The 26,759-nt window shown below is 36.4% G+C and overlaps 3 protein-coding genes across 5 annotated transcripts; 1 reads left to right on the top strand and 2 right to left on the bottom strand.

Moving 5' to 3' along the window:
• Positions 1-127: 127 nt before the first annotated feature.
• Positions 128-3,222, top strand: LOC113743060 (uncharacterized). 3 transcript variants are annotated; one of them, XM_027271129.2, is made up of 8 exons: positions 223-401; positions 485-744; positions 1,043-1,284; positions 1,634-1,756; positions 1,886-2,002; positions 2,110-2,292; positions 2,542-2,683; positions 2,836-3,222. In XM_027271129.2, the coding sequence occupies exons 1-8, from the start codon at positions 373-375 to the stop codon at positions 3,015-3,017; spliced, it is 1,278 nt and encodes a 425-aa protein (XP_027126930.2). In that variant the 5' UTR covers positions 223-372; the 3' UTR covers positions 3,018-3,222. The 3 variants fall into 3 exon arrangements, with proteins under 3 accessions (XP_027126929.2, XP_027126930.2, XP_027126931.2); XM_027271128.2 differs by having other exon boundaries at positions 128-744; XM_027271130.2 differs by lacking the exons at positions 223-401; positions 485-744 and adding an exon at positions 790-932.
• Positions 3,205-8,328, bottom strand: LOC113743059 (phosphoethanolamine N-methyltransferase 2). The gene is made up of 12 exons (XM_027271127.2): positions 8,128-8,328; positions 7,908-8,023; positions 6,757-6,894; positions 6,511-6,648; positions 6,123-6,266; positions 5,750-5,860; positions 5,504-5,645; positions 4,662-4,942; positions 3,961-4,122; positions 3,814-3,867; positions 3,635-3,709; positions 3,205-3,546 (listed from the first exon to the last, which is right to left on the bottom strand). Exons 1-12 carry the CDS (start codon positions 8,141-8,143, stop codon positions 3,448-3,450), a joined length of 1,476 nt encoding a protein of 491 aa, XP_027126928.2. The 5' UTR covers positions 8,144-8,328; the 3' UTR covers positions 3,205-3,447.
• A 14,132-nt stretch (positions 8,329-22,460) lies between these two features.
• Positions 22,461-26,697, bottom strand: LOC140005178 (probable auxin efflux carrier component 1c). The gene is made up of 6 exons (XM_072045652.1): positions 25,384-26,697; positions 25,017-25,254; positions 24,759-24,844; positions 24,094-24,251; positions 23,015-23,091; positions 22,461-22,770 (listed from the first exon to the last, which is right to left on the bottom strand). Exons 1-6 carry the CDS (start codon positions 26,564-26,566, stop codon positions 22,704-22,706), a joined length of 1,809 nt encoding a protein of 602 aa, XP_071901753.1. The 5' UTR covers positions 26,567-26,697; the 3' UTR covers positions 22,461-22,703.
• Positions 26,698-26,759: the final 62 nt, after the last annotated feature.

Genomic DNA, 26,759 nt, shown 5'->3' with positions numbered 1-26,759 from the left:
TGCTTGAATGATGCGATACCATCCCTATATTGAAAAGCATCACTTGCCTCTCCTTTCTGGCCTATTTTATATGGTTGTAATAAATTAGAAACAAATTACCCATCAATCATTCTCCTAAGCAATTGCCTCTCAGCCTTGTGATTAATGGAACATGGCACCATTATTTCAGACTTTGAAGATAATTTGTCACTTCATTTCACCAAGTTCTTTCCGTCCATGACATGAACATCTAGTACAAAACTCCATCAAAGAATATTCATTGAACAAAAGAAAAGAGAGGGTATTGTGATCCAAATATGCCATACTTCTCAACTTGGAGGGCCTCAAGAGATACTGCTGCGGCGGCGACAATATCCTGCTACTTGAATTCTTATGGAATCAGAAAAATTTCCCATCTCAAGGTTTATTCATATTCTGATCCCTCTTCTTCTTCTTCTAACCCCTCCTCCTCCTCTTCTTCTTCTTCTTCTTCTTCTGTACACAGTTGTTCAGCTGCTTCAAGGAAAATTTTGGCAGAAAGATCCTCAAGGAGTGGAAGAAACTTCGATGGGGCTTTCTCAATTATTGAAACTGAAACTTGTAAGGTAGAAACCAAGACTAAATCTAATGAGAGCTCAAAGGGTCCTTCAAAAATCAAGGCCAACAAATCTTCAATCAGAAGGAGGCCTCTCTGGAGGAAACTTCTATTTGGATCGAAGAAGTTCAGGAGTATAATCTTGCTTAATGTTGTGAGTGTTGTCTATGGTAAGGATCCCAAATTACTACTGTACGGATTAGGAAAGAGAAATTCAATTACCCATCTACTTCACAATCTAACCATTTCTATCTTATCGACAAAAATGATGATGTAAAAGCCAATTATTATCTCTGCACGCTTCCCTAGTTCAAGAAACAGCGGAACTAGTGTTGTCTCGTTTGTAGCATGGACTCAAGTATGAAATTCTAGTCGCTAAATTGGGCAAACTATTTAGTTAAAAATGCTGTCTTTCTTCTTATATCTAAGCGAGAGTTGAATGCATGGTAATTATGTTGTAAATTGCAGCAAGCAACATTCTAGTTGTAAAAGAGACTGAAGCTTTCATGGATCCAGCAGCCTTCTCTGCAGTGCGGTTTGCTGTATCAGCCATCCCATTCTTGCCTTTTGTCTTTCGGGCAAGAAATGATGCTCAAACCCGTAAAGCAGGTATGGAACTGGGACTGTGGATCAGTTTAGGCTACCTGATTGAGGCGCTTGGCCTACTCACTGCTGAAGCAGGACGTGCTTCATTTCTCTCTCTTTTCACGGTAAGTTATTTAGTCTGATCCTCTCTAGAATATCGAATCTTCTTATATGAGCTACGGTTCAGCAAAACATGACTATTCGCAGAGACCACAAACCATTGCATAGGCAATGCCAATCGTAGAATTCTCTTTGTCTAATTGCAGTTCTTGTAATCAAAGACCATAGATATCCATGGAGAAAGAGTCTAGAGATTGCAATATTTGTATGGAGTTCGCATTCATCATTGCATTGATAAGTGTGATACGCTACAATCATTTATTATGGCTCGTTGATTGCACCACAAGTTCATTTTTGCATTCTCCTCTGATCTTCAACTGTTTGTGTGATTACTTTTCTGCATTGAATGAGCAGGTTATCGTGGTTCCGTTGCTCGAAAGCATGTTGGGAACAATAGTACCAGCTCGCACCTGGTTTGGAATTCTCATGTCAGTCGTTGGCCTTGGTTTGCTGGAATGTAGTGGATCTCCTCCTAATGTTAGTATGATTTCCTCCCCCCCCCCTTCTCTCTCGGGACCCTTCGTCATGGTATTATTTTGTGAGATAAGAAATCTTTCACTGAAAAAAAAAAAAATCTGTTTACCATTTTATTTGCTTTTTCTTTAGGTCGGAGATCTTCTCAACTTTCTAAGTGCCATATTTTTTGGAATTCACACACTCCGAACAGAACACATATCAAGAAGCACAAGAAAAGAGAACTTCATTGCACTTCTTGGATATGAGGTTTGTTAAAAACACTGGTCAAAAGTAACTACTATCTTTCTCAACCCCCATTCTTCTGCGGTACAAAAGTTCTGCGCGCATTAGCTGTGTGTTTTGTCTCGTATTAGGTATCTGTTGTTGCCCTTCTATCTGCAATCTGGTGTCTGATTGGGGGAAGTTTTGATGGTTTTCAATACACTGAGAACGTATCCTGGACATGGGCTCTGGTCTGGGATTGGATGGTTACATTTCCATGGATACCAACGCTTTACACCGGTGTATTTTCAACAGGACTATGTTTATGGGCTGAGGTAACTCTTGCTAGTTTAACTAGTATTTCGAATGTCTAAAAGAAATAAGACAAGTAAGTTCCTGAGTTGTGCAAAGTTTCAAGGGGAAAAAAGGGCGTAAAAACTGGCTTACAGGATCCAAGAATTTTAAAACCAGGTTGAGATTGGAAGAAGATCGTTATATTCTGAGATTCCTCTCTCCTTTAGAATCTAGAGTTTAATGTAGACTTAGATGGAGATTCTCTTTCTTACATTAATTTTGATATTCAGATGGCTGCCATGCGTGATGTATCAGCAACAGAAACGGCAGTAATTTATGGTTTGGAGCCAATATGGGGGGCTGGATTCGCATGGTTTCTCCTCGGTGAAAGATGGGGTACTGCTGGTTGGATAGGGGCTGCTCTCATTCTGGGTAATCTTAGGTTCTTTGTTGATAAAAAAAGAAGCAGCGAAGATCAATTTGTTATCATCCATACACCAGAATAATTTTTTTTTGTTTTGGCTATTTGACATTTCCTCCTTTGATCCGAAGTATGATTAGTGAAAAATGTTCCATCTTTTTAGGTGGAAGCTTAAGTGTGCAGATGAATGAATACCTTCCCAATGAATTCAGGAAGGTTGGGAAGAATGATGAGAAACTCAATTTGCTGACAATTCCAGACAACCAAGGGAAAAGAAACACTAACCTCTCTGCATCTCCGGTGGTTGTTAGATCGAAGGATGTAATCGATGTACTAAAGAAATAACTACGTACTATTTAAGATGTAATAGCCTTCACATCTTTAAAAAAAAAAAAAAAAACATAGCTCTCAAAAGATACATAAACCTTGTATAGCTCCATAGATGATGATTTTGTCTCTTGGTGTTTTGGCTGATTTTGTTTTATGACAAAGCAACTTGCATAATAAATGCTCAATAACAATTTCTCCAGAATTTATGGGTTGACAATAATGCCAAAGATCAAATGAAATCTCATTAAGCGATAGAGAAAGTCACCCCTTATTACAGTGGGAATACCATCTGACATGATAGAAGCACAGGTTATAAGAGAACAGAATTCACTATACCCATGTTACCACATAGGTAAGTTACAGACAAAAAAAAAACATTCAAAGACTTCATCAACATGCAGAATGATAGTTGCAGATGACACGGTGCAAGATTGCGCAAGAAAGTCTAATTCTTCTTGGCAATGAACAAACCCCACCTCTGCTCACCAGATGAACTCCTGAGTAACTTGGCCTTCCAACCACCAACTATATCATTGTAGTCTTCCTGTATATTAGATCATAACATGGGTAAGCGGCACATGTCAAATTCCATTAAGCAAAGGAATTATTAACTTAGATGTTAAAACGCTTACTTCAGAAAAGTCACAGATGAATGCTTCTCTATCCTTCTCCACCAATTCTAGTTCCTTCTGAAGAACATTTATGAACTGAAATACAAAATGAATTTAGGGTTACAATGAGCCAAACGACAACAAGAGCAGCACATACACAAGATGGGTGCGGGAGATAAAAGGGAGAGAAGAAATCACACCTGATGAGTTCGATCCTCAGCAATGACCTCATCAAAACCAGCATCTTTTAGCATCTATAAACAGGAAACAAAACACCCCTTATAAGGAGAAAAGTTATGGGGAGAGGAAAAGAGTGGGTGTCAGAGAGGGAGACTATGCAAGTAAACCTGGCCATATGCTTCCACGTCATGCAGATCATAGCCTCTTTGCTTGATATACTTGACAAAGTCATCTGAAGGAGGTCCAGCTCTTTTGCAGTAGTCACTAATTAGGACAGTGCCTCCAGGCTTCAGCCATTTGTAAAAGGATTTGAAGAGTGCAGGTTTGTCCTGAATAACCAACAGGAATTTGAGCATGCTGAATAAAACTGGAATCAGACAAAATAAATACCATTCACAAGAATACTTCAGAAACCTTTCAACTTAAACTTAAGCCACCATAATTTCCAGTATGTATTGATAACATAACGTCTATATAAAGTTAAAGGCAAAGCCAGGACCAAAGTTTAGTCTAGGTCTCACTACAGTTTTGCCTACCAATTAATAGTATCAATGGGATCTATAGCAACTTAAAGTTTGTTGTCCTATATATATGAAAGCTGACAGCTAAAAACAAATTTTATATAAGAGGATTCACATAGACTAAGTTTAAATTTATACAGACTGCTATACTACTTAAAAATGCTAGGCATTCTATCCTAAACATGTACCACTAGATCAAAATGAACAAAGGCACCAGAAAGGGTTAATAAGAAAAACTTCATATAATTGCAACCTCTTGAAAAGTCAGACAGAAAAAAATATACCAGAAAGCAATAGCTGGGGTTATATAAAATATTGAAGTTCCTTTCAGAACAACAGAATTCTACCTGAATGTGCAGAATAGTATCCCTGCTGTAAATAACATCAAATGAGCCATCAGGATATGTTTTCTTGGTGCAATCAGCAACCTCAAATTCAACAGAACATCTGAGGCCAATAGCGCGTTCCAGAGCAAGAGAAACCATGTTGATTGAGAGATCAATGCCAACAACATGAGCATCATACTTTTCAGCCATGTAAAAGTCACCTCCACCAATACCACAACCAACATCCAGAACTTTTTGTCCAGGTCGAAGATCCAGTTTACCAACAAATTCTCTTGTTGTGTCTGATGAACATAAGAAAAAGTTCAACTAAAGACAAAATGCATAAAACTATGAAATGGAAGGAAGGAAAAGCATTTTCTTTTCTATTTGTTTTAAGAATCATTTAATGAATTAAAAGTGATATAGCCTCAAAAAACACTTCAGCTTGTTCAATCATCCATTAAAGATAATATAAGCCACTTAAGGATGAATACAGGCTACACACTTGCAAGATTCCTGCATAACAAGAAAAACAATCCAAATTTCAGGAGAAGCTACTCTTGGCAGAGCATTGCAAAAAGCATTCGGATATTGAACCCATTTACAAGTGGATACTCCTAAGTGAATAACTGCACAGCATCTCTCAGCAGAATAATCACACTTTTGCATATCCCCTTTCCAACAGACTCATCCTGATCATTGTGTAGTGATTTTGACTTATTATTTAGCAATCCAACACATCTAAAGGACACTGTGCTTTCGAATGGCAGATAAAACCAAAATTCCAAATTCATATATCTTAATATGTTTATGGAAGAGCATAAAAAAAGCAGGGGAAAAAAAGCACAAAGAATGAGATGTACCAATCCCTCCAGTGCTGACAAATCCTGGTCCAAAGACACGTTCATAGCGGAGAATCCCACTAGACTTATATTGCACATTGTCCAAGAAACGCTGAAATCCCCTATCATCCTCTGAACGTACCTTCTTCCACATCCAGCATATCTGTTTCCAAACGAGCAGAGATAGCCATCATTTGGCCTAGTGTACAGATGTAAAAAATGACAAGAAACACAAAAGAAAGAAAAGAACAGTTAGCATTTTTATACCTGGTTCTGATTTTTTTTGTTCCTTACATAAGCTCCAATGCATTTGCAGCAAACAAGAGCAAGTTCAAAAGAATTCCCAGAGCCATCATTGAAGTGACATTCTTTAAAAACCTGGAGTTGTGTACAAATTAGACAAAAAGGACAAGAGTGGAGCTGTAGATTCTTAAGACAACTTCTAAAGAAGCATCCTCATCAGCATATTTAGCACATTGTTAAGGAGTATATATTTCATTAACACGTGTTAAAGCAACATAAGAACAAACTGCCAACGCAATGAACTATAACATGAATCGGAAAAGTTTCCATTAAAAATAATCACCTTGCATGCGACATGCGAATCAACAAGAATTAAACTGCATATGTTAAAAGAAACCTTGGTATAAAATCTGGGCTCACGATAATGAGTTGGGTTCTTCTTCCTTTTGTGATCTCCAGATTGGTGGAAACACGACTCTCTAAAGAAAATGTGCCCACCAACTTTCAGCCATCCAACCATCTTCTTTGCTAGTGCCACAACCTAAAACCAAGCAGAACGAATCAATGACAGGTTTCAATGAGGAGATTGGTGGTCTAAGACAAGCAGGAATAGGAACTGAAACAGTAGCATTGGAGTTCAACAGATGTTCTACAAACAATGAAAATATGTGAGAAAAATGATGACATGCCAATAATAAATAAGAACAGCAGCATAATGATTAAAATACAACATAACCACAAATTGGTCAGCACAACTTTTCAGTGAAGAGTAAAAAAGTATTCACCTCTTCATCAGAGAGATACATCAATAGCCAGTTTGAAAAAATTAAGTCCATCGACTCTGCTGAGAAGTGCAACTCTGGGGACGTCACATCAGCACAAATAAACTTGGTGTTCTTAAGATTCCCATTAATGCTTTCATTCTGCACATCCGAAGGTCAAATTATGGGACCATTCATCTCTAGAAGGAATTACAACATGCAGTTTCAAAAGCAATTGGCTGAAAACAAAGTTATTTCTGGTACACAAACCTTCTTTATTGCACCTTCAATGAAATCTAAAGCAACAATTTGACCAGCTTTTTTTGCTAATTCACCAGTGAAACGGCCAATTCCAGCTCCTAGCTCCAGAACTGATTTTCCTTCGTATGGTGGTAATAGCGATAGCACCTGTTAGACCATGAAGAAGAGAGCTTCAAGTGTTATTGCATAGTCATCAACATGAAATGTGTGGGACCATACTCTGAGTGATTGCATAAAAAGAAGATGTACAAGGCCCAATTAAAAGCAAAAAAAAAACTCCGATATTAAAAACCAAATATGAGCTGTGGATTCATAGGAGGAATCTAATACAGAACATGATAAATGCATAGAATGCAAAGTTATCAAGTTCAGGTCAGTTAAACTGAAATTATCTTGCTCCAGGAAATTTTAGGGGATATGAAGAACAGAATGTTTTCTTTTTAAGTTTCTTATGGCAAGAATTAATGAGAGGTGTCAAACAAGTAATCCATTTCCTTTGTTATTTTTTACACTTTTTGCTGCTTTGAGTTAATCAAAGGTGAGTAAATCTTTACTAAAGTACATTTTACTCCTCTGTGATACTGACCTTCTTGCCTTGAGTGATTTAGTCAGAAGGCCTTGTAAGTTTGGATACATTCGAAGATAGAAGTCCATTATTTTTGCTGCAAGATCAATGGATATGGCCACCAATCCGAACAGATAGTGGCTAAAAAGGTTCGACCTTGATTTAGGGGATCTTAGTTCGCAACACCAGCATAAATGAGATGAGAACTAGGCACGTGACCACCACTAACATGTGAAGCTAAAATCTCAAACAACACTAGTTTTACCACAAAGAAAAAGCAGACAATACATTCTAAGCAGGTAACTACCAGTTCTGTACCAAAACTAGAAAAGAGAAAAAGGAAAAACCACCATCACTTCGCTTTGGAATATTCAAAGACAGTGACACATGCCTTAATATGTATAAATGAGAATAACCATTCTTATGTCCTTGCGATGTGACAAAGACAAACAAATCAAAAGATAAAATTATGATGCATCCCATATAAAATTTTTGAGCTCATAACAAGCTAATGAATACTCCTCTCAAACATCCAACAAGATACCATGCAAAAAGAACAAAAAGAGAAGAAACGCAAAGTACAAAAACTCTATACCTCAGGGCGCTCTTCTTTGTCAAGATCAGCAGCCATGGAATCAAGCATCATTGCCTCTACAGTGAGATCAGCAGTGTGCTCAATCCAGTAACTCTTCTGCACCTCGCGCTCTTGTCCTGCACAACCCAAAAAAAAAAAAGCAAAACCTTTAGCTCAATTCCCAATCAAGAAAACGGTGGTTCAAATTCTCAGATCCCAGAAAGAAGGGTAAAGATGCCACCTTCAACAGCTGCCATGATCGGAATTCTGACGGTTTCTTGATTGAATAAATTTGTTGTACTTATTAGGGCGATGAAATGCGGGAAAAACGAGAAGAGATGTGAACAAAATGACTTAGCAACCCTCAATGGCAGTGCGAGACCTAGAAAAAGTCCTTGATCTACGGTTATGGGCTCGACCCTTTTGCTGCATTAGCTTGAATTATTCTCTGGTTCTGGGATCTCTATTTATAGAATGAGAAAAGGCATTGAAAGATGGATGACAATCTTTAAAGACTTGGATCAGTACAAGAAAGTAACAACTATATCATTCAGACCTCTGCTGTGAATCTGTGTATTTCTACGAGGGGGAAGCTGGTGAATTGGTAGGGGAAGGACGGAGTCTGGTGCAATTTTACGAAAGGCGGGGGTTTTGTTCTGGGCTGGGGTGGCTTGGCTTGGTTTGGTTTGGGATTTGGGATCGGTTGGTGGTGGGGACTGGTGCTGTGGCGCGGTGAATTGGCGATGCGAAAAGTGCGCTGCTGGCAAAAGGGGGGTTGGTGGGAAGAGGAATCCAGATGCACGAATGCACGAGTGCCGCGTGGGAGACTGAAGATGCCTTCGCTGTTGGGATTTGGACTGATGTTTGTTGATTCACATGGGAATCTTTTTTTTTTATTACTCCCTCCGTCCCGTTTTGTTAGTCTTGATTTTTTTTTCGCACAGATTAAGAAAGTGTAATTAATTTGGTTGGAAACATAAATTTAGATTAATAATTTTCTAAAATATCCTTATGCTAATCACGAAGAGTGCCAATTAATATCAGTTACAACTAATGGGTTGGTATTGGAAAAGTTCAATGTATTTAATAACAATGTATTAATAACAAGATATTTAATAAGGGTATTTTAGACAATTTGAAATATTACTACATTTCTTAATGGGAAAGTGGACTATAATTTGGGACAGACGAAAAAGGAAAACAAGACTATCAAAGTGGGACGGAGGGAGTATTATTTTAAAGGTTTGGTTTTATTCTCTCGTTTGATTTTTTTTTTTTTTTTTTATGTAAGCGAGACTCGAATCCGAGATCTCTTGCTTACACTCCCTCATATTTCGTAAAAAAATTCTTTTCGTTCCTCACATTTAAAATGAAACAAATTGGTCTTTCACATTTAAAATCCAAGCTTTTATATCTTAGAAATTAACTCTCAGTTATGAATCAAATCATTTAACAATCCAATTACAAAATTTAGGAATAGAATTGATAGATCACTCGTAAAAATATATTTCTAATAACTAAATTAAATAATTAAAAAATTTTAATTAAAATCCATTTGCTTTTTCAAAAGATAATAGGAGAAGACAAACCCAGATGCAGGAATGCATGTGTGCTGCGTAGGAGACTGAAGATGCCTTCGCTGTTGGGATTTGGACTGATGTTTGTTGATTCACATGGGAATCTTTTTCTTTTTTTTTTTAAGGTTTGGTTATTCTCCCGTTTGAATCGCTATTTTCTAAAAAATATGTTACGACGATTTGATGCATATAAAATAAAAGATAATTAAAAAATATGTACATAAAAGCGTACAAATTTTATTGATAAAAAATTGTAATCCAAACAAAATTGTGTTGGATTTTATTTTTGGTGCAATCATTCAACGTACTGTATTTTCGAACTTAGTAGTGAAATTTGAAGATTTTGAAATGTCTGCTATTGATTATGTGGATTTTCATGATATTGGATTTGGATAGCTAAAATTTTACAAATAATATTTCGTTTGCATCATAAACATATTTTTCAAACTCATCTTTTTATATTTTCAACTATATTTTTATCTCATATGCATCATATAATAAAAAAATGCTACAATAATTATTTCAAATAGTACTTTATCCAAACGTACATCGCTTTTACCACACACATTGGTACATATTTTAGTCTTCTTATTAAAGAACTTTGTCATCAAAAAACTGTAGCACATCTACTTTCTGGAAAAATGATCATAGCCACCAACTAAGATATTTTAAATTCCTATCCAATCTAATACTGACATAATTGCAATGCGAAGCCAAAATCGTCCATTTTTTCTGTATGAAACAAAAAGGACAAAAATGCAATTTTTCCTGTTAAAGGAAAAAAAATTAAGAGTAACACAGATATCAAATTAAATTTTTTTATGAATAGAAAGCATAATCAAATTGTTGAACCAATTAAAAAAATCAAATTTCATGTGCATTTCTCGACGTAGGTTAATAATTGTGAGTTTTTTTCACCTGACGCAAATAGGGATGGCAACGGGGCGGGGGTTGGGGCGGGGGACGGGGGATCCCCCGCCCCGTTGCCTATTAGTTCCCCCCGTCCCCCGCCTCCCGCTCCCCCCGCCCCACCCCACCCCCGCCCCGCCCCGCCCCGCCTTGCCCCGTTTCCCCCGCGGGGGGCACCCGCGGGGTTAATAAAATTTTATTATAATTAAATTTTAATAAATAATCAAGTACTAAAATATCAACACATCACCAAATTATTATTCATTGTAATTTTACAATTGAAACTCATAAAAACAATCAAACAGAAGTTATTTGAATACAATCCAATATGATGAAATAAATATAACTAAAATAGTCAAATTTTCACTTTTAGTACAAATGCAATCACTAATTCATCATTGTGTTTGTGCTTTTTTTTGAGAAAAAAGTGTTATTCTATTAAGTGTAATTAGAAATTTAGTATAAATGTATTAGTAAATTTAGTATAACTAATTAATAAATTCTATTAGTAGACATGTATAATTATTCATATAATTGATAATATCAATTATATTACATAAACTAATATACATTATATAATACATCTTACTAATAATATCATTATCATAAGTTTATAACTAATTAACTTACATATAATATATAGTCATTTATATATATATATATATTTTTTTTTGCGGGTGGCGGGGCGGGGGATGGGGCGGGGGAGTATACCCCCGCCCCCCAACCCGTTTCTAAGCGGGGGGAAAAAATTCCCCCCGCCCCCGCCCCAACCCCCGCCCCGTGAGCCCCCCGCGGGGCGGGCACCCGCCCCCGTTGCCATCCCTAGACGCAAGACGGCAAGGAGAGAGAGGTTGGTAACTCATAACTTGATCTTCCTCCAACTTCAATGATTAATAGATTTTTTTTTTCCCTCAAGAGAGGCACCAATCCTAGCATAGGCATTAGGTCCATTGATTTGTTTTTATTACTTATGAGAAATCTAATTATAGCACTGTATGCATCATCGCAAAAAAAAAAAAAGAGGAAATATTGAATTTCGCAAGACTGGCCATTTAATGCAAACGAAGGGCAGATTGTGCAAAGTTTCTTGGCTTCATATTTTTTTACACAAAAATCAAGTTAAAATGCAAAATCAGTTTATAATATTTCCAAAAGTTAATATATGAACTTCTTTCTGTAGATTGAATTCCAGATACATATTCTTCCCTTCCAAATTGTCATATGTCTCAAAATTTCAATGCTATTATTTGCAAGAAGAAGGAACACAATCCAAGCTCAGTACAACAAAACAACAGTCCATAAAGTAGGAGCAAAAACAAGTCTCAAAAAATAAAAAGTAAGCAGGTGCATGGTCTCAATTAGGGATTTTAGGACATCTTATTGTTAAACTTTAAACCAATATTAAATTAAAAAAGTGAAAAAAAAATCATGGTATTACTGATAACTCCTGAAAATATTCGTTATGTAAACTTACAACAAAAGATTGCTCTCACGTCCTGTCTAGCTTGATCGGATTGAAGGATGAGATTCATTATATGTTGTCTTAAACGTCGCATTGTTGGAAAAACAGACTGGCTTAGGTGATGTTTGAATTGTAGTTTTCTATTAAAAATTTCTCATATTTTTTATGAATATATGTCTTAATCACCTTTTACTTTACATATATTAAATCATTACGGTATATTTTTCTACAGAAACTCTAAAAAATAAAATACAAACGGGACCTTTTATTCTCAACCATAAACCCCGCGGAAAAAAAAAAGGAAAAAGAAGGTGTTTAAGCATGATTTTTGCCGAATTTGTAAAGGATGATTCTGATAACACATAGAATCTGGATCAACCAATGATTAATAGTCACGGAGAAAAGGAAAAATCAATCACTAATATATAATCAACCAACGATTTTAAGTTTTTGATAGGGTGACGGGTCAATGATTCAAATCTTGACTTCCCATTATGTGTGACTTTTTTCCAAATCTATACGGATGCGTAACGTACCTACTTATCTGATCCGATTTGCTGGTTATTCAGCCCCCATCAACATTTTTAGGTCCGGTTGGACTTCTCATTCCTTCCTAACTTAGGTTAGAGTAGGAGTCGATTGTGTTAGGTACTGAAAAAAATCAATAATATATAGTCACGGAGCTGAATATCAACTTTTCAGTACAGGTACCAATAATATGTTGCTACCCATTCGTTTGCCTTCACCATTTTCAGCTAAAATCTGTTTCGTTTTGGACCTTGATGAGTCACGGAGGTCGCAGATGGGTCCTTTAGCCGAGTCTAAAGGGCAAGCAAGAGGTGATGGATCCAAGATGACCTCTTTTTATGCCGCTACAATCTTGCAGTTCTGTCTCGAAACGTGTACCATATATGTGACCCCCTGTGATTAGCCGAGCGACTCAATAATTGAGTACCATGAATGTTTGGGAGAGGGACAATCCCACGGTCCAAACTCATTTTCTTTTTGTTTTTCTTTCTCCTACTTGGTGGAAAAAGTTGTTGCATGTTCAAGGCATGCACAATTTGAAGATGCCACTGTTCGGGGTAACTCCAAAAGGGATAATTCTAGGGAACCTTTTTCCTTGGAAAGTGAATAGTCTCCTCGAATTTGGAACTTGTTGCTCATCTTTTGTATTGTAATTTACAACGCAAACAAACTTTTCACTCAATGCTCTAGTTGATTGGCTGAGTAGCTCCATTTTTTACTTGTTTGGTTGCTTAAAAATCTAGCTTGTCTGCTGAAGTTGGCGAACATTGGTCCGATCGATCACATGGCTCTGCGTCCGTGCAAGATTATAATTTGGTTCACTGGCTATTATAAGTAGATGATGTCATGGGCGTGAGGCTTCACTCCTTTATTGCATACTTTGAGGCGGGCCACTGAAATTATTGCACAAGTAGATGATGGTTAGAACAGGTCAAGAGGCGGACCACTGAAATTTACTTAGAGCAACCCGTGTAGGAAGGACTTTGACACGTTCCGTGGTCCCAACACCATGAGATTTAAGGTAAAAATGTGATACAAATCAAATCCCAGAAAGACCATGTCGATTCAAGCCTGTTCTACTCCAAATTCCAGCTTAGATATCACAAATTCCCACTTGATCGAAGTCTACACACGATAGGATGCAAGTAGGAGTGTGCTCAAGTCGAATGGAACTCGAGTATCATCATGCTCGAGGATGAGACCCGAGCTCGAACTCAATGACTGGAAGGGGTACTCAAGTTTGAAAGCAGTGTTATTAAATTCGGGCCGGATAATGATTCGGTTAAACTATTTGATCAAGGGTTAACTGGTTGAATCAGTCGGACCGTTCTAATAAACTCGTCGACGTCAGTATGATGTCATAATTATTTTATTTTTATAAATTTCAAAAATGTGGGAAGTGTTCTTGGTCATATTCGGCCAATCACACAAAATATTTCAAAAATATTAGAATTGTAATCAAATATACGTCTAAAAATTAAAATATAAATTCATGACTAACATATGTCCATTCTCTAAAATTACTTGAAAAACTAATTTAAAACAAATTAATGTAAGTTGGAACCACTGATGCTAATTTGATAAGATGATAGGGATAGGGATGAAAACTTCTTGATTTAGAGATTATTTAGGGAAGCGAGTGATTTTGGTATTTACACTGAGTGAGTAGCATTTTCTTATTCCTATTAATAAATTAAAGTTTTACAATTAAGGTAACTCAAATTATCTTTGGGAAAAACAAAAAAGAATATTTGAAAATCGAGCCAATCAGTTAAACTGGGTAATTGGTTTAGTTGATTTTGACTGATTTTTTTAAAAATCAAAACAGTTTTGTACTACTAGCCAAATCAGGAAGAAGGTCAATTCACAGTCAAATCAATTGGACCGATCGATTTGGTTCGGCTTCTAAAGTTAGAGATTGAACTTGACTCGAAAAGATTCAAAATAATTGTCAAGTCTATCAAACTCGAGCTCGATTAGTTGTTCTAATTTCTTTAGCAAATCTCATAAACAACGTTTCTAAAAGAGCAATTTTGTAATATTAATACTTTAATTAAAAAAAGCAACCTTTTGAATGAGTTTGTTGAGCATTCAAGTACTAGAATTTGATGTTTGAACTTAACTCGCGAGCTCAAACGGGTAGTTTAAACTCAACGTAAGCTTAATCAACAGCGTCGACCAAACTTAATTTGGCCTGTTGACCGAACTACTCACGAGATGTGTAGCTTGAGCCTTCTGCATCGCTAGATACAAGGAAATGGAAAATTAGAAGTCTACGTCTACTAGTCAAGCGGACTCTTCATGGATTATGGATTTCCAACAAGATTATTGGGCCTGTCCTAGTAATTCGTGCAGTACATTTATTGGACTTTCTTTCTTGTCCGGACACTATGGTGTCTCTTCACCGTTGTTTTCATTATTTAGCCCTAGAAATTTTCTTAAAGCTCAATTGGAGCGTATTTGGGCTTGATCCGCTCCGATGAAACTGAAAAGGTTCAATTGCACTATACCATCAGGTACGACATGATGGGTTCTCAAGGGTGGCTGCGGTCCAAAATGAGCCAATGAACCAAGCTAACCTGTACGTATAATCATCAAATTCAGATTGGACCAAGTCTATGTAAAATCATCCACTAATCTACTTTATGATTTATTGAAACTAATACAATTCTTCATCAATCACCATTTGTAGAAGGTAACCATTAAGTTGTGTTTTTTTTTTTTAAATATATTTCGAGCAAACAAGAAAAGACAATAAAGTTCTTATGTAGCTAGCCAACAATCAATTTTATCTGAGTGCATAATCAGCATATAGCAATTTTGGTTGCGGTTCTTTGCTTCTTTCATCCTGAGGTTCTTTCTTGCTTGTAACCCCGAAGTGCCCAATAACTCATTGCTATTTTGATACATGGGTTTGAATGAGTGTAATTTGGATAATTTGCCTAAGTCGTTTGGTTGTTAGATGCTTCAACTTATTTTCTCTAATTTTTCTTTTTGTCACTCTACTGATTACTCACTAGCTAAACTATAAAATGATGTAACAACACTAGTTCGTAATTCATTTTGTGTTTGATGAAGTCAATAAATTCAAGAAAATTAAGAGCCCATTTGGACTGTTGATTCTGGAGTTTTTGCAGAAAAATGAACGCAATGCTACGATTTAATGTATGTATGTAAGGTAAAAAGATGGTTTAAAAAATGTGTTCATGAAAAACGTAAAAATTTTTGGTTGAAAAATGACAATCCAAACGCGTGCCCCCACCCACTTCACTAGTCTAGAGTATTGGTCAATCCAGTTGAAAGGACTCCACCGCTCAGAATCCATGAAATCCTCAAACACCATTCAAGCTGCAAACAACATTAACTAATCTTATTATGTTAAGAAGCTGCATTAGTAGCACTTGAGAGACTAGATAGCAAGGTGTATGTCTATGTTGTGCTCAAAGCTGCTTCGAATGTGGGGCTCAATATGCTCAAATGATTGATCTCTCCATCTACCTTTCATCTTCTAGTCTGTCTCTCTTTATTTCAACAACATCTACAAGTTTTAATCGTGAATGTATTAATTTGACATGCATATGTATATATATATATATATACATCGTTTGTGGGTGGGTGTGTAGGTGTGCGGTGTGTGGAACAAGTGGGTCATGAATGAGCAATTTGATACTCTCTCAATGGAGTTTGGTGTGATCTTCACTGGGGCGCATTATTTATATGTTTGCAGTAGTTACATCTGATACTTGGAGAGGAAGAAGAATGATCGATGCAGCACTAACATTGCAGGGCCATGCAACAGTCTCTTAGTACAATGGAATTAACGTACGTAGTGGCTGTTGCTCTCATGCTTCAACATATTATTTCAATGTCGAAAAGCATCTTAATCATTTCCTGTTTTCAAATTGGGAAAGTTTCTTAACTCAAAAGCCAAAAACCATTGAAGGGTTTTGAAAAGAGGCTAATGGGATGATTGAAATTAGTTAACCATGTAGATTAACGAACTACATATATATATATATATATATATATATAGTACTCCCTCCGTCTCACTTTGATAATCTTGTTTTCCTTTTTCGTTTGTCCCAAATTGTAGTCCATTTTCCAATTGAAGAATGTAGTTATATTTTAATTTTCCTGAAATACCCTTATTCAATGTAAGTTGTTGTTATTATAAACCTACCTCATTTAATGAGAGTTTATTCTTTTTTTACTATCAATTCAAGTTTCCATAAAGTTGTACTCTAATTAATGTGAGGGTATTTTAGAAAAATAGTTACCTAAATTGATTGTTCCAACAAAGTTAACTATTTTTTCTTAAACTGTGTGAAAAAACAATCAAGACTATCAAAGTGGGACGGAGGAAGCAGCATAAAATGACTTATAATAAACAATCTTGGACGAACTTGTTAATACTCAACTACAACATGATTAAACCACGATTAGGGGATTGGGGCCGGGCTCAAGTGTTGAAGCTTTTAACCCTTTTAAACACAAACCATAATCTGAGCATTTTAATGATCAAAATTGTACTTTGCATTTGGAAAGTCCAAACAGTGAAAACTTAAATGCAAACAATAAAAACCTGGTTAACTGATGATGTGACCAAATTTTGGTAGTAACTAATAAGTTTCCCTGGTCACCAATTAATTATGGGGGGGTCCAGCACAACCATCAACAACCAACAAAACAAATTCAATGTTTGTGCCAAAAGTGAATTTGGTTCTTTCAATTTCTTTATTGAAATAATCTTCCTGTTACTTTCCCGCATAGTCTTACCTTACGGTTGAACATCGTCGTATCTTTCATGCTTAATCCCATATCTGAAAAGATTAATTGCAAACAATGGATACTTTCCGTAGAAGATTAACCAATTAAAAGTCAATTAAGGCAATCCATGGAGAATACTAATCAATCAAAAGACAAAGCAAAAGAAAACCTCTACCATTCTCGAGCGGGTCCTCATCATCATATTCGTACGAGGGGAGGGCTGGGAAGATTTATGATTCGACGTCCTTTTCTCCTAAGATTCTAGTGTGTGTGTGTGTGTGTGATCAAGTTGGATTTTTATGAGAAAGCTAAGGCCCCATGCATTGAAACCTGAATGCATATTGCCTTATTATCTATCAACTGGCTCCCCACGTGCAATTTTTAGTCTATAGCGCGCCCTCGTTCTTTGTATGTGTTGTTGAGACTTGAGAGAGAGAAAAGAGAAGAATAGCAAAGGGCTATAAAAGCCTTCGAGAAAGAAGAGTACAAAAAGCCTCAGAAAAGGCGACATTAGCCATGGATTTTTCTTAGCATATTCAAAGAGCTTTGGATGGGAATCTTAGATTACCAACGAAACAAGCAGACATGCACACATCTGACTCGCATATACAGAGGATAGTGTGTGACTGTGTGTATGTATGTAGGCCTTTCTTTTTTCTTTTTCCCAACAATAAAGTGGCAAGGCCATCATCAATGAGCTAGTTTTAATACACAAATTAATGTTTGCAAAATTCATATACTTTTCTCGACATAATCTAACTGAGCTCGTGATTTAGTTCATTAAGGAACAAATTCAATCCCAATGAAAATCAAAATTTAGTCTAGGGCGACTAAAAATACGTCCTTAATTTTAATTGATTATTTCTGGAGCACTTGAGCCTTAGTTATACATAAACAGAACATATGACATGTCTCTACGAGATGTAATTCTAGAATCCAGTGCACGATAAGAATTATATGTCGTGTAAACTCAATAATTACAATCGAATTTAGAAAGTATACCGTTATTATTATTATAAATTAATAATTACAATCGAATTTAGAAAATATACAATTATTATTATTATAAATTTATAAATTAATATTATATATACTATCATCATTAAATACACGACATATATATATATATATATGAAAATTGAGTTATTGCATAAATAATTACGTCTATCATCCTAATATATACTATACTTCTCTTTAGTTTCCCAATTGGCACATTAGCAATGATAAATAGTAGTAATGGATACACCGTGCTAAGTTGGTGTAAGCGTGGAGTAAGGGACAAAGGCATAAAAGATTGTCTTGGGAACGGCCGACCCAACAAAAGTTAGTGGGAGACATGATCTCTCTCAAGTCTCAAGGGTGAGCTGCTGGCTGCACCCATGCGATAAAGACAACTCTGACGTTGCCTGCTTTATCCCTTTACCACATTTTGGAGCTTTCTTTGGTATTCTGTCTGTAGTATCCCTCCATCCAATTCCCCAGCCCCCACCACCCCCCCCCCTCCCCCCAGGCGATAGAGTAGTGATTACTTTAGTTTTCATCTTCTTTCTTTCATGCATACAAGTGCGTGCACACCCCATTCATTCTTCATACATCCCCCGCTAAGTGCTAGCTACTAGTCTCCTGCTGTTATTAATTAGCCTGTCAAGTCCAAATCGTCTCTTCAACCTAAGCACGACACGCCTGTAATTTAGAGGTGCAGCATGTCGTGGCTGCTTGGCTGTTTAGACTGTGAAATTATCTTAAATAATATTTTACTTGCATCATAAATATATTTTTTAATTATTTTTTTATATTTTTAATTATTTTTTTTATTTTATATACATCACATCACAAAAAATGCTACAGTAATTATTTCAAATAATACCCTACCCAAATATTGTTCTTTTCTCCTTCCTTCATAGAAGATTTTTTAGTCTGTTTGGATATTTTTATTAACTATTTATGCATTGACGTTATAGTGATTTTTTTTTTGTATTAACAATTTTGAATGTATGCTACATGTGCATAATTTGAATTTTAAATTTGAATTTATATTATGTGACACGATTTAAATCCGCTAGTGTAAGAAAAAAAATATACACTGACAGTGTATAAAAAAGTTATCAATTTTTTGAAAAAGTTTGAAAGTTTCTGTAAAAAAATGAATTTTGGATAAAATTTTTCTATACCAGTTTAATACAAGTGCAAAATTTATAGTTCAAATTCAAATTTTACATATATATCATGCATCAAAACTCGCTAATGCATCATTGTCAATGGAAAAAAAAAGATCAATCCAAATAATAATGTAACAACGTTTTGAAATGTCATATATCTAAATTAAAAAGATGGTTCAGAAATGTGTTAAGGCAGTATTTCTGAAAGATACAAAAGATTTTTTTTCCCCTCACAAAACTAGCAATTCAGGGTGATTCTAGGATTGTGAATGCATATTTGGAGTAGGAAAAAAATGAAGACCACCAAGTAACCAAACTTGTTATGGTACTTATGATGCACTAGCATTAAGGAATGTGTAACAGGTTACACGCACATATACATTCACTGCTAAAACATTGAAAGGACATTCATGTAACTCACAGAGAATCATGTTTAGTCCTATTCTCTGAATTTCTCCCCAAGGATCATTCACTACAAGAAGTTATAGAATGCTATTGTGCGCTTGCAGAAATGACCCCCGCATTGTCTGCATAGCAAGAAATTAAATTTCTGCAACATCAACATTGAGGAGGGGAGGCGTTCCGGGTGACAAACTTCAGTAGTCAAGTCTGGCATTATGCTTAAACGATCGAGCTAGGAGAAAAGTTGTCAATGAAGTTATCATATACACGATCCCTTGATTCGGTCATAGAAAACGGCCAACTTGAAGATGACGAACCACAAAAGCCCGCATCAAGCCGCTATCATATCTGATACAAGCCATTAATTAATTAACGTTTCAGGCGTTACCTCAAAGAGAACACTATGCTTGGCATAATGAAAATTTTATAAGACGGTGGAATATATACAAATGATAAAAGAATTCACGCCTCTTGGGACCATTTTCTTTCTTGTTTTGGGTGGAAATTATAGACGACCATATAGCACAATTACGTGAAGCTGATGGCTTTCTGCTACTTTCATCTTTAGCTAAACACAGGTTTGTTGTCACAAATCAGAATATACTACAAATGCACTAGGCCTAGGGAGGCAAAAGGCCAATACCCTTAGTTACTTATTCCCCTAATGGGTTGTATCGTCCTAAGCATTCAACCAAAAGTTTTTTGAGAAAAAAAATCAGACGAAAGAATTTGGCTTTCGGTGGAGATTGGAATCTAGAGTGGCATCATGTCCATTGTGGGGGCAGAACAAGTGAACATGCTTGTTTTCTTGGAAGCCATCCATAAGGGGTAGGAAAGTTTCGTAATGGCGAATTTTATTTCTGACAAAGGCATGGAAGCGCTGTTGCATTGCATGGAGGCATTATCTTTTGTAGTTTAGTTGTGATGCCATTAATTTCCATCCTTTGCCGTCCTCAATAGTAGGCCTACCCGATGTATGGTGCTAGCCAGAGACTTTTAGGTTGCGACGTACACAAGAATGCGCTATGCATAAATATCTAGTTTTCGTATATGATCGCTTAATTTCGATACTTTTTTGGTTGGTTTGGTTGTAAATTGATTTGCCAGACCTCTATAGCTTTAAACAAATGCAAACATGAAATAAGTAATTAATTAATTACCTCTCGCTAAGCCATCGAAAGAAACCCTAGCTAGCTAGAGTCATGCAAAAATAATTCTTGGTATGAGTTTATAGATAATGCATGTATGTAAATCAATCAAGATTAGCGCTAAGCAATGGATCTGGTAAACTCGATTTAGCTCGTTAAGATTGCAGTAATTAGGGATTTTAAGCTCTTGACGTGCATGATTCAATCAAAAACAGTCCAACCAAGGGGCGATCACTTCACTAGCTAATTGAATTGAATTCTTCCAACAATATGGTTGTGACTAGCTACAAGACATTCATTTTATCAGAACAGCAACAAATGCTGTAACATTCATTTCGATGCTGCATTTCATTAACATATATAGAAGCCTGCTAGTACGTGTCTACTATTAGTACATGATTTCTAAGACAATCCTTGAGCAAATTAACGTACAGTTTCCTGCTTGATTTTGTAAGGCCTAGAATTTGCGTACGTAGTAGCCAACCATGAAATTAGCTGAAGCTAGAACATATGCATCGTGTTTTTTCTTGCATTTTTATGCTTCTTCTGCTTGCTCCTGGTGGAAAGGATTTGCGTGATAACGAGGCAATACCTAATAGAATATTTTTTTGCTTCCAAAATGGCTGGCACGAAAGGATTAATTGGAATTCTTTCTATCTTCCTTTCGATTTTTTTTCCCTTTCTCTGGCCACCAAAAGTCGTAATGGCAGGCATGGGAAACAAAACGTTTAAATCCCCGGAAACGCACACCCCAATATGTTGAATTGCTTGTTAAGTGATGAAAAAGGTGAAATCTAAAAATGCTTAAATAGTTAAAATTCTTTTGTTACATCAACCACCCTTTTTTTTTTTTTTTTTTTCTTCTTCTTCTCCTTTTTCAATGAAGCCTTTGCATGCTTGTGATGTGAATGCATCTTCCTGCTCCAGGGACGCATAAAGTATTTCAAAATTGGGGAATATCTTAAGAGGTCAATGTGAAAAATAGCTAATTGTATGAGATGGATCAAACTATTATTAATTAATGCAATGCACGAAAAAAGTTAATATTGGTTTACCTGGTTACTTTAAAGAGAAGGAATCTTCATTTGTCCAACAATTGTTTGTTTTCACCTCACCCTCTTGATGAAATAATCATTCATTTTTTTCTTTGAGAAGTCAGTTTTGTGGAATGTGAAATCATTAACGTATCCTGCGATCGATCCAACTTTTTCACAACTCAGTATACCATGCGAACTATGATTGCTAGCTTCTCGAACCTTGAAGGCATAAAATTGCCGCAGTCGGGAGTGGAATATTGCAGAAATGAGGGGGCCATTGTCACATCAACCGTTCTTTTTGTCGAAGAAGAAATTTTATTTTATTTTTTTATTTTTACCATTTCTTCTTCTTGAACGAGAGTTAATTTTTCATTTGTTTATACGAAATTAGCCAATAGTAGAATTACAATTTCGTGTTTCAGAAGTTAAACCTGAAATTCTTTGTTCTTCAATCTTGATGTCAACTAGAGGCATTTAAAAAAAAAAAAAAAAAAAAATTTTATTCCAAGTGTTTTTTTGTAGTATTACTTATAATTTCCTTGAGCAATCATAAGTGCAAAAATGATGAGAGAATTCTTAATTACGTTAGCATACTAAACTGGAGAATTCTTTTCCTTCTGATTAATTGTCTACAAACATGAATTTGCTACAAGAGATCGATAATCCATATATTGTCTACAAATTAAGTGGGGTTTTCTTCTCTGGACTCCATCCATCCATGCTGTTCAATACTGCTAAACTAATTGAGCTAATAAATCTACTGCACCGATCTGTCATTAGCTCTTGAAGGATCTTCAAATAATATAAGCTAAATCAACGTCCTTTGCTTCATAGCCCCATCAAAATGTAGTATACAAGTGTTATAGGCAAAGCAATCAACATCCCAAATATGACGCTGCAATTGTAGTCATCCAGGAAATCAATAAGAATATATATATATATTCAGAAATCCATAATGTCATCAAAACAATTGGACGATAATGTTTTATGCTCTAATATATATATATATATGCTTGCGCTGTGCTGGGAGAGGGATGGGTTGGGTGGTATGGAAGGGGTAGTGTAAGTGAGACGTCCTGTGTTCAGGACCTCCTACTTACACTAAAAAATAAATAAATAAATAAATAAAAAATGCTTACGCTGTGCTAAGAATATCAGGGTGTACGTTGTACTCCTTGGCGAAGACAAAAGGAACAATTCCTTGAGGTAGTGCTGCCTGTTATTTTTTGTACGCCAATCATCCAAACCCAAAAATGGCAATAATCTTGTTAGTAGTACTTGAATATATACTACTTGTTTGCGTTCTGACCATTGAAATAAAATCAGAATATTGTACGAATAATATATATATAAATATAAAAAAACATATTATTGTCTCAAACATCCTTTTTTGAATTCATTATAAAAATGCAAACTTTGTTACTATTCCACTATTATTAATTGTGCTTCTAGTCTCCCAACAATCAACAAATATTTAATTTATTCAAGTTGGATTCATGTGTTGATTGACATGTGCTACCAATTTTTTAAAACACACGTCCTCAACCCTCATTTGATCACTTCATTCGTATATACTAGCAGCATTAAATATCAAAATCGAGTGCAAATATTGCAACCCTTCGAACTAGAGAGTCCTCAAAATTAGTAGCCTCAATTTGTTTGTTCTAAATGTAATTAAGTCGAGCAACAATAATGTCAATTTCCAATTTACAAACTCGCTAACATGTTGCCACAGTAGCCTAGCTAGTTGCAAGGATCTTATGGTATTCAGCCTTTTGTTGTAGATGAAATTAAGAGAGAAAAATAGTTGTAGCAGCACTTTTTTTTTGCAAGGCAAAGGGGATTTTTATATATACTGATTGATAGTGTATGCACTGTCATCATTGAATTTATTGATCGATAGTGTATATATTATTAGTCCTTTTATTTATGTTGAGAATAGTAAGGTTGATGATTGGTCCTTTCCAGTTTTCATGAGTCAAGTTGCAACTTAGGAGACAAAAAGACACGTGTGTTCTTATATTTTTTGGGGAGAAATTTAGCAGAACAACAAGTTTAAATAAACACGTACATATGTACTAGTAGGAGATACTACTACTACATGGGACAAAATTCATACAAATATACAATATCGTAAAGAAAGAAAGGGAAAGGGCAAAGAAAAAAAAAACGCAGTAGCAGTAAAAGAAAAAGGAGAGGGTGGAGATTGCGAGATGACCTGTACAATAGCAACATGTAAGAGAACGCCACGAAGCCCAACAGCAATGGAAGCAGCTGCCATGACAGCTGGACCTGTAAGGAATCTCACGGCCATTGCAAAAGCTGCAACGGAATTCCCACATGCTATGATCCTCGGTTGCAAAGCCATGAACAGACCTGTCATCAATCAATTTGCCTTCCATCACTACTACCACCACCAACTCAAAAAACTTTGTCAGTCTCTCACAGACTTACTGCTCAGCCACAACAAAAGAGAAAACATCTTTCATAGACCTTTCATCGTCACTACCACTACAAAGCACAACATCACTGCTACTACTAGCACTGTTAGTACTGCTTCTATGATCTCTCTCTGGATGATGGTTACAATCATGGCACGCTTAAAAAAGGGGTTTGAGGGGAGAATGAATATTGAGTACTGAACAATTTTGCCAGAGAAAAAGTTGTCTAAAGAAGCAGACATGCTATGATGACCATACTGTTGGTTTCGCTTTGCTTTAGCGTGCTTTCTGATTTTAAAACCATTTTTTGTTAGTCTAAAGTTAACAACATTTACTAATCATTATCCCGAATGGGCAAAGGAAAAAATCGGGGTACCAGTGGCTAACTTGATTGAGAAGATTGAAGAATTTGAGTGGTAATAGTAGTAGCAGTAGTACTAACCTAGACTAAACATGGCCATGCCAAGTCCAGCATCAGACAGGATAGCAATGGACTTTGCTATGATTGCAGGCATCTCAACATTCCACCTGAAAGCAATGGAGAAGACATTTCACAAGAATAACAGCCAAAAGAACACGTTAGTTAGCTTTACAATGTGAAAAATAAATTTAGCACTAGTATTATATACCACAATAAGAACAATTGGTTGTTCGAGATTTGGGTGAACCCGAAGAATGAGGAGTTGATAGTGACACAAACCTGTATGAAACAAGAGCCCATATGATCCCAATTAAGCTGGAGTAAGTGTTTGGGTTCCTGATGAGTTTCCTCCATACCATAATTAATATCAGCCTTGTCATCACGCTTGTTGGAGGCATTGCTTTGACTTGTTTATCTCCCATTTTATCATCATCATTGTTGTTATCCATACCTTTGTTTCCAAAGCCGAAATCTTCTCTTTCCATGTAATCTTCTTGATTATCTCTATGACCTTCCACTGAAAATCCAATTATGATCACAATATATATTTAAATAACTAAATTAGCATTCAAAACAACAAATACTAACGTTTTCTTCCCAAAAAAAATATATATATATATATCGAGGACTTGGGAGGAGAATTTACCTTTTCCTGGAGACACTGCAACTCTAACTTCTTTGGAAGGTTGGTCCAAAGCTCCGTAGTCATGGCCACCAAAGACGTCTGAAACAGGAGAAGCACTTGAACTCCAAACAAACATGTGGAGATCCTTGGCACCTTCTTCCTTGTGTTGTCCATTAGGCTTCTTGGCTGCTGCATTAGCCCCCATTACTTTTGAGCCAGTAGGTGAAAACATTCCAGGATTAGGAGCTGGATAATGAGCAGCGTTCCCCGGTGCAGCAGGGTAGTGGAACCTGGACTTATTCATGTTATTACCGTTTTCTTCCTCATAGTTTGAAGGCCTTGGAGTTGGCCCCCTTGATGCAGAAAGCCCGTAAACATCATTCGCACCAAAGTTCGAGTTCCTTCCGCCAGCTACCATAGAATAAAAATCTGTGTGGTTAAAGCTGGACCCTCTTGGTGTTGGATTTCGGGAAGATTGTAAAGAGTATATCTCAGCATTGGTCAAGTTTGATGGTCTTGGAGTGGTTGATGATAAGCCCTGCGACCTTCTCGAGAAGATATCTGACCTCGAAGCATTTGATTTTCTCACAGTAATATGTAACTTCCCATCTTCTTTAATCTCAGCTTCTGTCTCGAGAGGCTGCCTTCCATCAAGTGACATGACATCAGAATCAACATGAATTGAAACAATTGAGCCTGCAGTATCTGGAAACTGCTCAGAAATCAACATTTTTGCCCCTCTGTACTCGAACATGAAGAGCATCAGAGTGTACCAAATGATGCACTGAAGTACAACTATTTGCACCATCAAACTCCCGGAAAACTCTCCGTACATTCCCTTGAGCAAAGGAATGCCCATGACAAGAGTATTGGGTAGGGTTGATAGTGAAAACAGTGTTATAGTCCATTCCAAACAGCCCCTTTTGCTCACTTTAGTCCAAACAGCTAAAACTGCTAAAACGATGATCTTTTGAAGTGTGTCAGCAGCAATGAACCTGAGGTTCATGGTGTAGGGATTGTTGGCGGAGATGAAGTGGAAGGAAAGAAGAGGGACTGCAAAAAGTGCAACAAATCTGTTTATGCCTGAGCACTGATCAGGAGTGAAAATCTTCCACCATTTCACTGAGCCATAAGCTAAAATCATGGCCACATAGAGCGGAACAACTGCAGTCATAACATGGTAGAAATCTACTAAAGTGATCATCTTTTTAGCTGCAAGTGATTAATTCTCTTGTTGAATGGCTGTAGCCCAGATCAAGAAATCATACAAGGAGGGGAAAAGGGAGGAAAACCGAAGAAAAGCTGAATGAGGAGTGTGGGGTGGAGGAGGAAATGGAGAAGGTTTGAGAGGGAATGGAGAAAGAAGAGGAGGAGCATGTGTTTCGGTTTATGGGGTT

This window comes from Coffea arabica, chromosome 4c (genome assembly GCF_036785885.1).
Source record: "Coffea arabica cultivar ET-39 chromosome 4c, Coffea Arabica ET-39 HiFi, whole genome shotgun sequence".
Taxonomy (NCBI): domain Eukaryota; kingdom Viridiplantae; phylum Streptophyta; class Magnoliopsida; order Gentianales; family Rubiaceae; genus Coffea; species Coffea arabica.
Note: the sequence above shows the minus strand (reverse complement) of the source record. Positions and strands in the feature narration are given on the sequence as shown.